Genomic DNA, 17,662 nt, shown 5'->3' on the forward strand with positions numbered 1-17,662 from the left:
TATGAGAGATTAATTTATAGAGCTCTAATTGATGCTGTTTTTGACACCTCTCACTCCCAGATATTCACCAGTAGTTGCCATAAGAGATTTAAATTAGTTACTCAGCATAAGTAGATTGTTACAGATTATTTTTGTTAATCAGTTCCTAACATATGAATGTCTTTGTGTTGATTCGGTTCAGTCATGTTTTTTATCTTTTGTTTACTTTTGTGTCTTTTTTGTACAAATCCCTGGGGAAAACATGTAATTATACATTGCCTGAATATGAATAGTATCTCATCAACTTATTTATGTTACATATTGCTAAACATTCGGGCCTCAAACATAATCCTCTGATTGATAATTTCAATGAACACAGTATACTGAAATGCAAACAAACACTTTAAAGGATGGGTTCAAAATTTTTCAAGTCCGCCTTAAACCAGTCCGTCTTAAAGTGAAACAGTGTGTCCTTGATTTAATCATTCCTCCTGTTCAAAGTGCACATTAAAATTCAGTTTCTTGGGGGATAAAATCCACAGTTCTTGTTTTGTGCAAAAATATATTAAAAACTTTATGATATTGTTCATATGGGCACCTGGCTTTTTATTGTTTTTACAAAGACTTGAAAAATGGTGAACATATCATTTAAAGCTCTATTAGTTAGTATTTTTACGTTGACAATTAATCAATGTAAATTTACATCATTTAAATTTCCAATGTGAAAGGGGTTTCTCACGAGTTTGATGTCATATCAAACCCACACCCTACTCTTTTAGCTTGTTTCACTATTATGGCTTGGAAAATGTAGCATTACAAGATAGGTAATCCCACTGTGTGTTGGTCAGTTTGTTTGGAGTTCTTCTGCCCCCTAGTGGCCAGAAATCTATTAATGCCGCTTTAATCAATAACCTTTGCTTAACTTTTGGAAGCAGATGGAGTTGTTTGGGTATGTTTAGCTCTTGTGCATATACACATATCGTTGATTTCAAAATTATATTATATTATATTATATTATATTATATTATATTATATTATATTATATTATATTATATTATATTATATTATGTTTTGATATAGCTATTACCAATGATAGTCTATAATGTCAACTTTTCGACAATATAACAACAGGGAGGAGGTGGTTTGGGGGTGAGAGAAACAGACACAGAGAGAGAGACAGACAGACAGAGGGAGAGAGAGACAGAGAGACCGGCGTGTGCACCCGCAGCAGGACCGCGCCTTCGGTCCCATCTACCGTTTTACTCCCTTCATTTCCATTCGCCGTCTCATTACTTTCTCCCCTTCAGACGGCTCGGAGAAATGTCCAGACCGGGATTTTATCGGCAGGAGCTGAACAAGACTGTGTGGGAGGTTCCGGAACGATATCAGAACCTGACGCCGGTGGGCTCAGGAGCCTATGGATCGGTGTGGTGAGTGTTTGTGTTTGTGTGTCTGCAGGACGGATGGAGGGGCGAGGCTGCACAGCCCCAACATTTACCGAATATCGGTGATGATGCATCAGCATAGCACGTACATGTCGGCTATGTCAGGATGAAGCTGCATGTGGATTATTGGGTTTTATCGTTGTCATTGTTGTTATGACCGGCCTGTTATTATTACCCCATTGCTTTTGCAGCTACGGTGTCAATATTTGGGGAAAAACATAAAATAATAGTTTTATTTCTACGTTTCAGTATGCAGATGAGCAAGATTTCTTTATGTGAGCTGATGTCAGACATATAGAAAGACAGAACAGGTCTGCAGGACTTGTTTTTAACCTACAGCTAACTGTCTGCTGCTCCAATATGGTTGGCAGGGAATTAAAGAATGAGACAGCCTCAGTACAGGAATTTCCCAAATACCCCCTACCCCCACCCCACCCAGCCTCTGCAAACACACATATACAATCTCTTTACTCATTAAATATGAAGAGCAACTCTGCAGAGGCTTGTCTAGTGGAATCCCTAAAGATGCATGCCAAATCTGGAGAGGGAAATCCGGGACACGACGGTTTTTGGTGGATTTCATAATGTAAGTCTGACACTTTGAAGCCTAGAGTAGGTAACATATACCTGCACACCCACCCTTCTCTCTGTATGCCCCTCTGTATGGATGTAGACATAACCAACTTTGCAACATGCAGTTGCTTTAATTTTGGACCAATCAACTGGTGGGATGCCATTGTCATGGTGATGTGCTGTGGTGCTAACCACCTCCAAGAGTCAATATTAATTAAGTTGTTAATAGCAGGCTGATGATTACCCAAGGAACTACAGAGAGACTGGTTTGTGTTTTCATGTGACTGATCCCAGTGGAATAATCAAATTTTTAAGACATGAATAAAGTGTTAAAGCTGCTTTATGCAACCTTGCATGTTGGCACCTCCATAATGGCAGTGAGAAGTACCTGGATATCCAGGTAAAAGAATTCCATTCACTGTCCTGTGAACCAAAAGGTTGAGAGAGGAAGAAGATTTAAAGTTCTCAAATTATTCTATGGAACTTCAAAAGAATTTCATTCCACATAATACAGAGAAGGGCCTTATGCATTTATCCTCATTGCATTCTGACAGAAATACTACTGTCAGGACTGTGCGCCGTGGCGCTCTCCAAGGTGCTGGATAGCTTCCTAGCTGGAAAGCTCCGCGATGCAGAATCCTAACAAATACAGGCCTGGCGCCAGGATGAATATGTGCAATAGCTTCAGAGAGGTTAAATAACAACAACATAAGAGCTACCGGATTGGTGATTGGACAAATTACAAAATGCAGATATATTTTGTCTTACACTATAATGTACTGATTATAGCAATGCACAGGAAACCTCTGTGACTTCCATGTCCCAATATTGTTCATGGCGGCAGTGCAAGCCATGCAAATATGTAATATTATAATTTATATTATTGTAGTGTGTTGGGAGTAGGTAGCTGCGTTGAACTTCCCACCATGCTCTGAGGCAATGTGTTTATGGACATGAGTTTAAGTTAAATTGTATTTTAAAACATCAGATTTTAGTTGGTACATGGTCATTAGCAGGGGTGGAAAGATTACTGAAAAATTGTACTCAAGTAAAAGTACTCTTATGTAGAAGAAATTTTACTCAAATTAAATTAAAATACTTGTGTAAAAATGTACTCAGATAAAAGTATGAATTCCAGTCAGTTAAAATGTTGAGTAAATGTTACTGTGTTACATTTTTAAAAGGGGGAAGGGGAGGGGTAAAACATTTTATATGGTGCTAATAATAATAATATATGATAAAACTATTATATTAAAAAATATAATTAGGCTACCAGGTTTATATGCTTTGGTATTTCAATGCATATATGGCGTTCGCAGGTGAGAACCACACTGAAAGCTAAAAATAAAGTCTAGTCAGGCACTTTGCAGCCTGTGCATACAACTGATAGGACACCATGGTGGGTGTCCATAGACTTTATGTAGCAATTTTAAGCTAAATTAATCAAATAGCCTGCCACTTCTTATGGAATTAATAGTGGAATAAAGCAGCAGAAAATGTTGAGAGACGACAAACACAAACAAAATGCTACGTTGCTAGGCAACACAGTAGCTGTTGATGCACTCCTCTTTACAGTGAGTAACAGTAATCAGTAATTCGTTGCACTCACCTGTCTGAATGTTACTCTGTGACTCAGTGCCCTGAGATAACTTCTGTTATGATTTGGTGCTATATAAATAAAACTGACTTGACTCGACTTGACGTTTGCTAAGAGTCCTCCACAATCTGCTCTAAATCCTATTTCTCTGCTTGTTCATTCTCTTCAGATATTTTTATAGAGCCAAAGAACATACATATAATATGTCATTATGTAAATTCTCATTTTCTATCATATGAAAAAATTATAGAATTATATCTGTGTACATTCACAGAAGTAAAGCAAAATAAATAAATAATAAAATAAAATAAAATAAAAATGGACAAAGATAAAATAAAAGTGTATATACTAAATAAAAGAAACAAAATAGATCTAAGTCTAAGAATAGGAACATAATTCAGATAAGGCAGTCTAAGGTCATCAGTTTCCAACTTTTATCTTCTCCTTTAGTCCTCCTTATCTTCTTAACGCCTCCTGTTTCCGTATCCCCTACCCTCCTCTCACTCATTTACTCATTAAATAAAATCAAACAGTATGTAAGCATAGGTTACAATTCAGGAATTACTGCGTGTGCTAGTTCATGCTCATTGCAAAATATAAGCAGTCCACTCAGCCTCTCTGGTCTCACTGCACTCCTCCAAGATTGCAAACGCTGAGCTGAATGAGTTCTGCAGTCACAACAGGGATTATCAGAAACAGCAGAAAGGTGGTGCACACTTCACTGACGGTAGAATTGAACAAGAGCCGTCACAGCTGAAAGTCACAACTGTTATTAAAGACACTTTCTGAATTAGTAGCAGGTGAGATGTGCTTCTCTGTTGGAGCGCCACTTGATGATTCAGGCTCTCACATAAGTATTTTGTGCATAAACAGCTTTCCTATATTGCAGCTTTAATGCTCTGCTCAGTATAGCACAAAAGCAAAAATTTAGAGAGCTGGATCATGACTTTATATGCACATGGACATTTTGGAGCACAATACTGCCAAGGTTAGAGTTTTGGACACCAAGGCTACAAATGCATGTGTTGTATTTTCAAAGCATCCATTCAGTGTTACACAAAGTTTGACTTTGTCAAGAGAACGTTTTTGGCTTAAGTGATGTGGCATTCACAGTTGTTACTCATGGTCTGTAAAGGTTCTATACATTTTTGTAATGGAAAACTCAATGCACAAGTCAGAGTTCTGATTATAGCAATAAAATTCCATGTCCATCTATTGCTTCGAATAGCACTTTCTGAAACTTCTCTGGTTTCATAATAGGATTATGAATAGGACTATACTGAGTGTGAAGTTAGGGCAAGAGTTCAGAGAGGAGTCTCTTAATTCCCCTTGATGACAAATTAGTGTTGAGTGTAATATACAACTAAATTTGTATAAGAGCTTTCTATTTGTGCCCCATTACTCCTTCATAGACCCCAACTCTCATATTCAAAATATGTGTTCATTTAATTTATTTTAAAGTGGTGGCTTTTAACACTGTTAATTATATAAAACTATCATCACTTGGAATGGCAGAAGCTGGATGTTTCAATAAATTATCCATTGCTTTTAGCTGACTGTTTCAACCATTTATCCATTACTTTTAGGTAACTATTTAAACTATTTAAATATCTGCCTGGTTACTAGTTTTCATGCACTTGGAACACATGGTGTTCAGGTGTTACAGCTGACTCAATATATGGATATATTTTTAAAAATCTAATTGTAATTTCTATTTTTTCAGATTAATTCAAATGGTCTGGTTTGTTTGGAATAATGAATAAAACATTAAACTGCAGACAAAGATTTCGGCATTAGCAGCTTTTTTCTCCTGTTTTATGGACTTCGCAACTGTTCTCAAGGCATCATATATATGAACAGCCCATAAGGGTGAATGCTGGAACTGGTGAAATTCCTAGAGTTACTCAAACTCTTTCTTAAATTATACACACACAAAGGACATTCCCCCACACACCACCCAGCACTGCCCTGCATTGTTAATGTTGATCTCAAGCCTTTGTCACCGACTTTCTCATGGCAAGACTTGGTTAATAAATGGCAGGGGGAAGGGGGTTTAGAGTATGTAGTGGTCTCATAGTCTACATCTTGAGCTGCACAGTAACAGCTCTCATCGTTTAACTCAAATGACTACTTGTTATTTTGGCAAACCTCTGGAGACTGCAAGCCTAAGGTCAAGGATCTGACAAGTTCAAATAATCCATTATAGTTAGAGCTGAAGAACTTGTACTCCCATCATTCGTGGGAGAGGGAGAAGAAAAATAGACAGAAACAGAGTTTTGAATGAAAATAATAAGGTGGATGTAATATAATATATTGGCTAGTAAGGGATGACTATGGAGAAATTTTAGAGATGCAAAGCACTGACATAAGAGAGAGAAGCATCATAAATATAAAACTAATTTAATAATTTAACATGCAGTGCCTCTTGAATTTTGATAATTCATGAGACAAAAAGTTTGAACACTTCAGTTCCCTAGCATAATCTAGATTTATTGTCTCCTTAGTATCCTGCCATGAAGCCCAAATCCCAGTGAATATTCTATTTCTGCTTCTGTTTCTTTAGACAAAAATTGGGCCAGTTTTGGACTGGTCAAGACCAAATATCAACAGAGAATATGCACCAAGATGATCAAGGCTGCTTTCATCTCATGTCTGCATATGTAACATCTTTTTGGTAATCCAGAAATTTGGAGTGAAACCTTTCTTTTGGGGGACTATGAATAAAACATGACTGCTTCATTTTCTCCTGTCAGAAGTGTTATATCACTGCTTGTCAGATTGTCAACTAGAAATTTAATAAACTAAACTACACTAAACTTGGATAGAGGGCTGATCATTTGACAGCAGTGCATGTGGGCTATTATGTGTGTGCGCGCGCGTGTGTGTGTGTTAATCACCAAATGATTAATCAAATAATCAAGAAAAGTATCTGCAGAGCAATCAATAATGAAAAATTAATTGGTTGCAGCCCAAATTTTGTGAAATACAGTTATTGGCTTTCTTGTTGAGAGTTAAGATCACTATGGATCTGGGCTAATGGGCTGCTGGTTGTAGTTTAGCATAATGACTGGAAATGTACAGTATCTGCCCTTTTCCCATTCCAAATATATGCAAATAACATGAACATCAAATTTTAAGATCAAAAGTTTTCCTTGGTGGATAAACTGTGTAATTGAATCATCTCACATTAGATATTAGTTGCCCCCCCCCCCCTTGCTTGAAAATGGAGGTGCATTAAAAATACTGAGACAAAAAAAGAGGAAAGAAACCAACGCCTTGTTTCAACTGTGTGTGTTGAGAGCGGTGTGTTCAGACCCATGTATGGAAGATGGCAGGGAGTAAAGTATGTGTGAGGCGGTGAGGCCTGGTTGATGTCAAAGACGGAGGAGACTGGCTGGTGTCCTGGCTGAAGCCCAGCGGTGATATCCGGACTGGCATCAGTTGATTTTAAGATGGAGAGCCACGTGGTTGCACTGAAACCTGCAATAGTGTAGTTTACTCAAGCATGTAAGCATTACAGGTCACCATGAAATTATACAGTAATATTTACAGTGAGTTTTATACTGTGGAAAAAAAAAGACATGCATCATTTGGTGGGTACTATACTATACCTATTGTGAACTGAATTTTTGCAGGACACATTTATTAAGCTGCTAGGGACCCCATGGAAAAATGTACCTAGCCCCTCACAGAACTTTAAATCAGTTCCCTTATTTACAGGATAGTTTGGATACATTTTAGAAAGTACAGACAGAGTTGAAAAAGGGCCCCAGTTACAGTCAGACCAGAAACTGTTATGACAAAATTATTGCATAATGGCTAAGTTGTGTTTCTGGGCCTATATGGGACTATTTTATGCTTTTAGTTTAATGTCTGTACGCTGAATAGTAAGGTACAGCCAGGAGATGGTTAGTTTAGGTTAGCATAAAGACTGGAAGCATTTATTTTTTGTAGGGATTAAACATACCAGATATAACATGATAATTTGTGAGCGTTTTGGTAGGTAAACTAAGCTAACTGGCTACTAGCTGTAGCTTCAGATAGTGGTATTGATCTTCTCATCATTTCCCAAAATGTCGAACTATTACTTTGTGGCTTTTTGAGGGTCAGATTAGTCCAAATTAGGGTTGTGGAATATGAAATTACACTGTGAAGCGAATCTGTCTACTGTCAGAGATTTTGTAATACTGTTAAAAGGTATCTGTCCTTTTAATATCTTTGGTTGAGGGCAATGTTGCAAATAAATTTGCTGAATTGCTTGCTTTGTTTCATTATTATATTTTTATATGATTGTTGCGTAAATGTACTAAAGTAATTTGATTTGTCAGGTATTTAATTTATGGGATTAGCCCAAAACTAACAGATCTGGTTATTTTATCCACTAATGTTTCTAAATTCAAAATAAATTTCATATTTTTAATGATATATCTAGCAACATTGCGATAGAAAATTGCATATAGTCTGAGATAAGATTTTATCCTTATCACCCACTCCTAATCCAAAATATCACGTGGTTCCCTTTGCCATTTTTGCCTTACTTTTGATGTAGCCATTGCTGTTTTTTTTCTAAAAGGTCAAACCTTTACATTTATTTTTATCTGCAGCATTTTATCAGCTGTCAAATAATGTGAAATGTAGGAAATCACAGATCTTTGAAAGAGATGATGAGGTAGGTTGTGGCTTCACCAAAAGTATGCCTCATTTTCCCTTAAAGTGATCAGAAATCACTCAAATAAACTAGGGTATATGTCATATTAGAGTTTGATACCATACGTTGAGTCAGTTCTACATGTACAGTATAAATCTTTTCACTGTTCACTCTTACTCTACTTTAAATGTCCACGTTTTCCAGTCAGTGTTTCACTTCTTGCTTCTTGCTCTATTTCCGCCATGCTCCACATTTCTCAATTCTCACCCATATTTCCTTCTTGTTTGTCTGTTTCACTCTCCGATGGCTGGATTATTATTACTGCAAGTGTTGAAAAGCTGGCAGGGCTGAAAAGACTTTTGCACCACAAAGTCAGTCGCATCATCAGCAGCAGCAGAGCTCAGCGGTCGATATGTGGAATGACATTTATATTTCAAAGGAGGGAGATGAAATGAACCGCTGCACTTTTAAAATATCTGACATCCTCAGTTCTCTTCCTAAAAATCTGAGGGAAGTCATTGTACCCAGCCAAGCTATCATCCTGCGGGTAAAATGTAGGCTTTTTCAGACATTGTTACAGGCAGAGTAGCAGATTTATGCTAAGCTAAGCTAACCGTCTTCTGACTGTATCTTAATATTTAGTTTAAAGACATGAGAGTGGCATCAATCTTCTCATCTGACTCACAGCAAGAGAGCAAATAAGCGTACTTCCCAAAATGTTTAACCATTGTTTTAAAATGTAATTTTGGCATTACATAGGGCCACTTAAAGCAGTATGGTTTTAATAAAGAAAAATACTCACCTTTGCAATGTAATGTCAACTTATTAATGTCGCTGGATACAGTAAACAACAATTCAGAAAAGTTTATGTATGTACAGACAAGTTTTTAATATTTATTTCTCTCTGTTTTCTCTCTCCAGTTCGGCGTATGATGTGGTTTTAAGGCAGAAGGTTGCAGTGAAGAAACTGTCCAGGCCTTTTCAGTCTCTGATCCACAGCCGCCGTTCATACCGGGAACTCAGGCTGCTCAAGCACATGAAACACGAGAATGTTAGTGCTCCTTATAAAAATACCCTGAGACAGACAGACGCAGGTCTCTGCATGTGTCTGTTCTGTTATTGATCTGCTCTGATTGTCTGTTTCTTTTTCTGCAGGTAATAGGGCTGCTGGATGTCTTCACACCTGCTGCTACATTAGAAGACTTCAATGAACTGTAAGTTTTTTATCACTTGATGTTTACTACAAGCTATACAGCTGTCCACTTTTCACCATAAATGCAATGATTCTGTTATTAAAGAGCAAGGTCATGGTGGGAATCCTGGGACTTTAGACTTGTAGAGATGTCTGATAGTTGCCATGGCAGTGTAAACATGTTCACCTCTAACTGAACCCACCCATTCACTGATACATACACTCTCCCCTTTTCCAGCTACCTGGTGACTAACCTGATGGGTGCAGACCTCAATAACATCGTTAAATTTCAGAGGTTGTCAGATGAGCATGTGCAGTTCTTAATTTACCAGCTCCTCCGCGGCCTCAAGGTAATTAACTCCACCATGAAACACCTGCTGTATGCCATACTAAATGCAGCGTAGTATACAGTATGCGTTAGTATGCAGATAGTATATCAGTGGTTCTCAGTTTTGTTTGTCTAATTTACCCCAACAGCCCTCTCAGATGAACTCAAGTACCCCTTCATTAACACCACCATCATGTACAAAATGTATTATTGTGAACTGATTTCAAACTAGATGTTATTTAACCTCACTGATTACTTATTGATTATTACGTGACAATATTTTTTTCATACAATTTAACTGTCAAAGTTTAGCTTGATTTGTGGAGTTTGCCTTTGTACAACTAACTTGAAGTGGCAGAAGTTTGACATTTAAACCATTCGTCCATTACTTTTCAGCTGTCTAATTCAATTTATCCATTACTTTTAGACAGCTATCTCAACATTTATTCATTATTAACTATAACCATTATTAACTATAACTATTTTAACTGGTTATCCATTACTTTTAGCTATGTGATTGAACCACTGTTTCCATTGTGCTTAGTTAATGATTTGAACCATTTACCCATTACTTTTAGCAAACTATTTCAATTATTTGGTATTGTTACCTAACTATTTGAACTTTTTATTTGTTACTTTTAGCAAAGTATTTTAACTGCTTATCCATTACTTTTAGCTCACAATTTCCCAATTTACTACATTTTTTGCTACATTTTTTCTCGTCCCCTGGCAGCTTAAGCAACCCCTAGGGAACAAGATCCCCTGGTTGGAAATCCCTGTAGTATACCATGCTTCATGTGAATGCAGCATGTCAGAATTTGGAAACCATCAATGTTGCACAAATACTTACACATGACATTTAAAGTATACTGAAAATGACATTATGTTGTTCTTTGTGAATTTTGTCCAGTGTTTGCCTGCTAACATTGTTAACACCAGCAGAGCTTGCCGGCTGTTCGGCATTCCCACTTACCATGGGACAGACAAAAGCAGTATTTCCTTAGGCAGGGGCTAATATGGTGAACTGGTCTGTTGACCCCTGTATCCCTTTATGTCGTCTCTGTCCTCTTTCCTCCCCCCTTCCTCCTGCCCCACCCCTTTGCCTTTGAACAGTACATCCATTCAGCAGGATTGATCCACAGAGTAAGTGCCTTCTCTTTGCCCTTCTTTTCATTTTAACCATCAAGTCTCAGAGACTGTTGCAGCACTTACCCAATTTAAATGAGAAGATTAATGTCTTTTAACCTCTTAAAACACAGCTTTCCCCTTGTATTTCCTCTAAAATAGCTTTAAGGTTGGAAAAAACATCTATCTGACAGTTCTGTTCTGACTCTTCATTAAATATATGTGATGTCTAGACTGAAATATTGTTTTACTATTTTACTTTCTAGGAGTATGCTATGTATAAATGCAATGAAAATAGCCAGAATGAATAACAAACAGAGGCTGAGTGGTTTATGCAGTTTTGTGTTTATATCCATCCCTCTCACGGCAGATACATATTTATTCTAATCATGCTTCTCTCCTTTTTTGTCTGCTTTGCTTTCTTTTCCAGGACCTCAAGCCAAGTAATGTGGCAGTAAATGAGGACTGCGAGCTGAGGGTAAGACTTGCAAATCCTTCAATCCAACCTAGAGTATGAACCCAATCCCTTAGAAACACCCATACCTGCTCTACAGATTCTTGACTTTGGATTGGCCAGACAGACAGATGACGAGATGACAGGGTATGTGGCAACTCGCTGGTATCGTGCGCCGGAAATCATGCTGAATTGGATGCACTACAATCAGAATGGTAAGATGCCATCAAACTATAGAAATTTTCAAGTTTTTAAAATATCTTTTTTCAGAGATAAACTCATTGAATGTTAGCTTAATGATTAAACCTCTGGTGTTTCTGTTGCAGTTGATATTTGGTCTGTGGGATGCATTATGGGAGAGCTACTGAAGGGAAAAGTCCTTTTTCCGGGCACTGACTGTATCCTTTATCAGCATGGCATGGGTCCACCGAAATTTGCAGCTTTTTCCCCTCTTAGCATAACCCTTCCATTACCTCTTTAAAGTGCCCTGTGGATCCAGACTTCTTGTGGATTTGCCTTACAATCACAGGGCTTTCTGAAGGGTGGTGATTCAATGGAGAAAACTGGGGTATGAATAGGGATGATCACAAAAGGCTACTTTATCTAGGTTGTTGTATCCTGTGTCTAAGAGCAGAGCTAAATCGAATTTGATTTTTGTGTGTTGTGGTACTTGTGCTGTCTAGAGAAGACCAGCTGACTTTCTGCTGTGTTCAGCAAGTAAAGTTTCTGTCTTAGATGACTTCCTATGTGACAAGAGAATATGATGAGACAAATCCTGCAGGTCATTGACTTTTCACAATGACCTTTCACTCTTGATGGCCCTTGACCCCTCCTTCTCTGAGATATTGACCAGCTGAAGAGAATCATGGAGGTGGTTGGGACTCCAACACCTGAGTTGTTAAAGAAGATCTGCTCTGAACATGTAAGGGAGGGAAGAACGAATAGAGGGATGATTGGTAACAGCAACAGTAACTTCGGTTAAACAAGAATGTGAAAAAGAATGCAACCACGATAAGCCTCCACTGATGAAAGCAACATGTTCTAATTAATTAGTCATTCAACTGACAGGGCTGTTGATTGAATAGTCAATATGTGTGAGTGTTGAGTGATTGATCACTGACTGTTTGACACCAAATGATCCACATTGTTACATGCCACGAGTTGAAAGCTGGTCTCTATTTTCAGGCGCAGAAGTACATCCAGTCTCTGCCCTTCATGCCCCAGCAGGACCTGGAAAAGATCTTTAGAGGAGCAAATCCACTAGGTGGGTGTTGCTCCACAAATTAGACTATCAAACTTTTAAATTCAATCACAAGGCTTATTACAGCCTGTTAAAGCACGAGTTGCTCTATCCATATTGTAAATTAGAAATTTAGATAGGCAGGTTTGGTCCTTCGGGTTTAAATATTGTTAAACCATGTTTTTAACCATATCCCAGCCCTCTTCCACCATTATGTCTGTGTCTGTCTCTCTGTTAGCTGTTGATTTGTTGAAGCGTATGCTGGTTCTGGACTGTGATGGGAGGATCTCGGCCAGTGAGGCTCTGTCACACCCCTACTTCTCACAGTACCATGATCCAGACGACGAGCCAGAGGCCGCGCCTTATGATCAAACACTGGAGAGCAAAGACCGAACTCTAGAAGAATGGAAAGGTGAAGCTTTAATTTGAAAGTAACACAATATATGGTTTAAAACAGCTCACACTGGATAGTACAACAGAACACATATTTCCGCTACAGGCCTTGACGGAAGACCAAATTAAAGACATGAGATGATTGGACCATATCCATGGCATTTTTAAATGTCCAAATATTATCTACTTCTAAATTTCCTACAAATTAATACTCTCACTACCTTTTTACAAACTGTTTTAGTAGGGCAGTTTTTGATTTGCAGAGGAAGAAGTTACACAAACTGACACCAAAGATTCAAAGTGAACTTCAAGCTGCAGAGCTTTTCATATTAGGAATTATGGAATGATGAGTTTAAGATTGCATGGGTGCTGTAGGAATGCTGACTGCACCACCAAAGTAATATGGGTTTTGAAAGATTCAGGGATGCCATTTATGACATCATAAATATGATTATGTTTCAGTTAAGCAGGGAGTTTTATGTTTTGTGAAATGCCCCAGAGATTATATCTCATGATAGATAATTTTGCATCGTTTGCTTCTTAATTTTGCATTTCTTTGATACACTGGTATACCTTGCTGAACATGCGCAAATTTAAAAGCACTGAATAAACTTGCACCAGAAATATCTTGGTTTTCACATTAATCCACATTAAAATTAACTTCTGTTTTGACAATGAAGTGTCAAGGTAGTGCTTTTGCAATTTCACTGTTAAACTGTGACTGTTTCGACGCCTAACATAGCTTCTTTTTCCTTAATTCTCTCACATGTATATGTATAGAGTTGGTATTCGAAGAGGTGAACAGCTTCAAAGCACCCGGCAGCAAGACTGACAGCCTTCAGGTGGAGCAGTAAGCCTCCTTCTGCTCTGCCTCTACCTGGAGAAGGACCACGTACTCAGTAAGTGGGAGAAGGACTGTTGCAAGAAAACTCTGCATTCCCCTGCTCAGTGTGACTGTGTTTGATTGCCTGTCATGAGTGTATTTGAGCAGCGGGGCAGGACGGTCTCCATGGGATCAGATACACACATTACAATTACAGAGAGCATTTTGGAATAATATATAAGGATCTCTCCATTGCATAAAGTTGCTTCTTCTTATGTTTCCACTCAGTAAGGGTAAAATGAGGAACAGTTCAACTCGACGACGTCAGGGATCAAAGAGGACGTGAGGATTCATGTGAGGGAGTAACTTTAAGGAACTGAACTTTGTTTACGGACTGATAGAAGGGTATCAAGGAAAAAAGTGCACACTAGGATTTCCAAAGCAACGACAGGAACACCATCTGGTCCCTCATCATGACAAATACCATAAGCAGTCACTGCTTACATATTTGGAATTCATGTTTAAAGGATTGCAGCCACGTCATGTTACAGAACAGCTTTAGCCTGCATACTACTGCATGATTTTTGTGCAATTTTTATTACAGCATATTACTGGTACTGTAATACTATACAGTAACTATACAGAAACTATAATAATTAAGACTGCTTACTGCATCTGCCACACTCTTATTAAATCAGTTTTAGTGCCAGAGACATGCATTACCAGACATGTGACCGACTTTAAACCTGTTTATCTTTATCATTTCCTCACAGTAAAAAATATAATACAAAAGCAAACAAAAAAAAAGATGTTCTTCCTGAGATGAAAATCATCTTCTCCTGCTTACAAAATAGTAAACACCAACTGTGCTATTAATTAGCAAGGTAACTAATATATGCCAAAGCTGGAACAGAATGACTGTGCTGTAGGTCTGTGTTTACAGTGTGACCTCGCTTCTCATATACAGTTTCTGCGGATGGCTGAGTTCTAATCACCTGTTGGCTTTGGCACAATGCCATCAGGTTTCCACAGTTCTCTGCTGTGTCTTTTACATCCATGGTTTATGTTGACAATAATTAAGATTATAGGCATTTTGTAAACTGTTAGAAACAGTTCCAAGACTGTGTATGACAGTGCTGGATAAAAATCTATTATACAAGCAAAGACTGGTCACACACTCTGACTGATGATTCACATAAAGCAGAATTATTTGCCTGTTTGTGAGCTCACTGAGCTCATTATTGATCTGTCATGTTTTCTCAGCTTATTTTCAGTTTTCATGATGCTTGAGTATTATAAAGGATATTATCCAGATGTACATATCCATTAGTGAACACAGTATTAAAGCATTGGGGATTTTCTTTACCTCATTTGTGAGTATTTCAATGTTGCTGCAGTTCATATCTTATTACAACATTAATACCAACAATCATATAAGGAACACCCTCACAGGTGACATTTGTACAAGCAACATGAGCTCAATGCATATACAGGTTATTATATCAAATGGCTGACTTCCTCACTGACACTGCGTCATTCATCTTGCAACAGACTTGAGTTTTAGTTCTTCGAACTTTTTGCTGATGTAGAAATAATCTGGTTGTTTTAAACCACACTGCACAGAACAAATGAACCACATGTTTTATAGCTAAATAGTGAAGGTCAGTGAAAATGTCAAGATGAAGACAAAGGACAAAGCAAATATTATGCATTCTCGTGTTCTGATAAGAACAGAAAAAAAATAGTCTGGCATCTGTCTGACCATGCATCTTCAGTTTAGTCAGACACACTGTATGTATCGTGTTAAACATCTGATCGTGTTTAATAGGATACATTCTAAATCAACTGATGATCACACATAAGATGCATCCATGCATTTATAAAAGATAGTGATACATTTCCTCAAAACAACTCCAATGTGGTGGTTTAAAATATATTCTACCCCAAATTATTGTCAAAGTTAAATGCATCTGAAGTTAAATGCATCAGACTAGACAGGGTACTTGATATGGATGTTTTCTAGGTTAATTTCTTAGCCTAACTGACCTTCTAATGACAAGTTGCAGCAAAGTTGCATCTCTTTAGGTTTGCTAAAAGCTAGCTCTGATTATAACCTAGCTAGCTCGGTTGAAATCAGTTGTAATACCATGTACTAGTATAACTACATGGTTATACACATGGTTGGCAGTCAAGTTTGAGGTTCATTTTGCTGCAGATATGAGATGAACAACGCAATAAGAAGTCAGTTTAAGGGAATTTCACAGATACTTGCCATATACCAGTTTTAGGAGAGAAAAAGTTCATAAATCAGGTTTATATCTGCTCCAGACCATTCTTACACTAAATCTGTATACTATCTAGATACAAGTTTGATACTAATGGCAGGTGTAAAGTGGATATTCTAGGTTAGCTAGTTTGCCTAACTGATCTTCCAATACCAAGTAGCAACACTAGTAGCTGTTTAGGTTAGTTAAATAGCTAGCTAGATTTGATCATAACCTAGTTAGTTAGGTTAAAATCTAGCTCGGTAAAAATCTGTTGTATGTTAATGTATAGCTTGGTGTGTTCCTTCAAAGTCATGCAAGGTAAACTTTGGTTCTTTGCTCGGGTTTATATCTGGCTGCCTCAGATGCATTCTTAAACTTAATCTGTGTGCTATTTTGGTATGTTACTTTATTGTCCAGCAAGGAAAACTGTGGTTCTTTGGCTCACACTCAAGTTTAACTCAATTAAGTATATTATTTCTACCTCAAAGAAACATTAGGACAACTAAAATATCAAATTACGATTTTGGAATCATTTTTGAGAAACACAAGAAAGGAAACATATTCTAAACTTTTTTTTTTTTTCCAGTAATGGTTCACACTGTATTGGTACATGTAGCCTTTCGTGCAAATCGTCCATTAAAACTGGATGCAAAATGTTGAATTTATACTCTAAATGAATTGAAACTGTCTGTCTCAGTCAACGTGTGTTAGAGCTCCGAATGTTAAAGTGTTATGTGCTTATGTGGATGTTGTACATGTGGAGGATTTGAATAGCAAACTGCAATCCAAATGTATATGTATACTGTATATATGTTACAAGTTAGAAGTGTCTTTTGAATACATGGTGGCATGTGATTCCACTGTAGCCATGAGTTTCAAATCACTGAACGGAGTGTCAGCTCTTGATTATCAAATAATTCACGATTTTCTCATTCAATAGGTAATATGACTTGGCAAGTCTTGGCTTCAACAGAATAAAGACCTTAATTTCTGATTGTCATTAAGTTTTTTTGTCTTACATGTCTATATAACATTCGTTCATCCTTTTTATTCACTTTATGGTTAAAGGTATGTGAACAGGGATGTCCAGATTTTGGTACGTTTTTTGACATTTTGGGTTAGGCCCATTATTTCAAGTTAAAGGAAATCTCAATGCTACTGCATACAGGGGTGTTTTAGACAGCAGTGTGCTTCCAACATAACCCTGTGATAGACTGGCAACCTCTCCAGGGTGTACCCCACCTCCTGCTGAGTGTCAGCTAGGATTCACTTCTTGGGGTTGAAAGGGAGCCCTCCCTGCAGGTAGGTAAAATATTCTGAAAAGCCTTTTCAGAAGATTTCTATAGTGCATGGACATCTGCTGCCATTATAGCAGTGTAGTAAAGAAAAATTGTTTTGAATAAAATGCTCAATAATCATTTATCATAAGCCCGGGTGTCCACATACTTTTAGCCATATTGTGTGTTTACTGGGCCATTCCCATGAAATTCATACTGTCAATCAACTGTGTGTCAGACAGATTGAATCTGTGATAAGAAGAAAAACAATCTATAGTATAGTTTCACATACCCTATTGTATAGTATAGTATACTATAGCA

General features: G+C 37.6%; 1 protein-coding gene across 1 annotated transcript; it reads left to right on the forward strand.

Moving 5' to 3' along the window:
• Positions 1–1,296: 1,296 nt before the first annotated feature.
• On the forward strand, positions 1,297–13,828 carry mapk11 (mitogen-activated protein kinase 11). The gene is made up of 12 exons (XM_040143008.1): positions 1,297–1,409; positions 9,164–9,293; positions 9,398–9,456; positions 9,673–9,784; positions 10,876–10,905; positions 11,318–11,365; positions 11,442–11,556; positions 11,668–11,739; positions 12,184–12,263; positions 12,527–12,605; positions 12,820–12,993; positions 13,755–13,828. Exons 1-12 carry the CDS (start codon positions 1,300–1,302, stop codon positions 13,826–13,828), a joined length of 1,083 nt encoding a protein of 360 aa, XP_039998942.1. The 5' UTR covers positions 1,297–1,299.
• The last annotated feature ends 3,834 nt before the right edge of the window (positions 13,829–17,662 follow it).

The sequence above is a fragment of the Xiphias gladius genome, chromosome 2, assembly GCF_016859285.1.
Source record: "Xiphias gladius isolate SHS-SW01 ecotype Sanya breed wild chromosome 2, ASM1685928v1, whole genome shotgun sequence".
NCBI lineage: Eukaryota > Metazoa > Chordata > Actinopteri > Istiophoriformes > Xiphiidae > Xiphias > Xiphias gladius.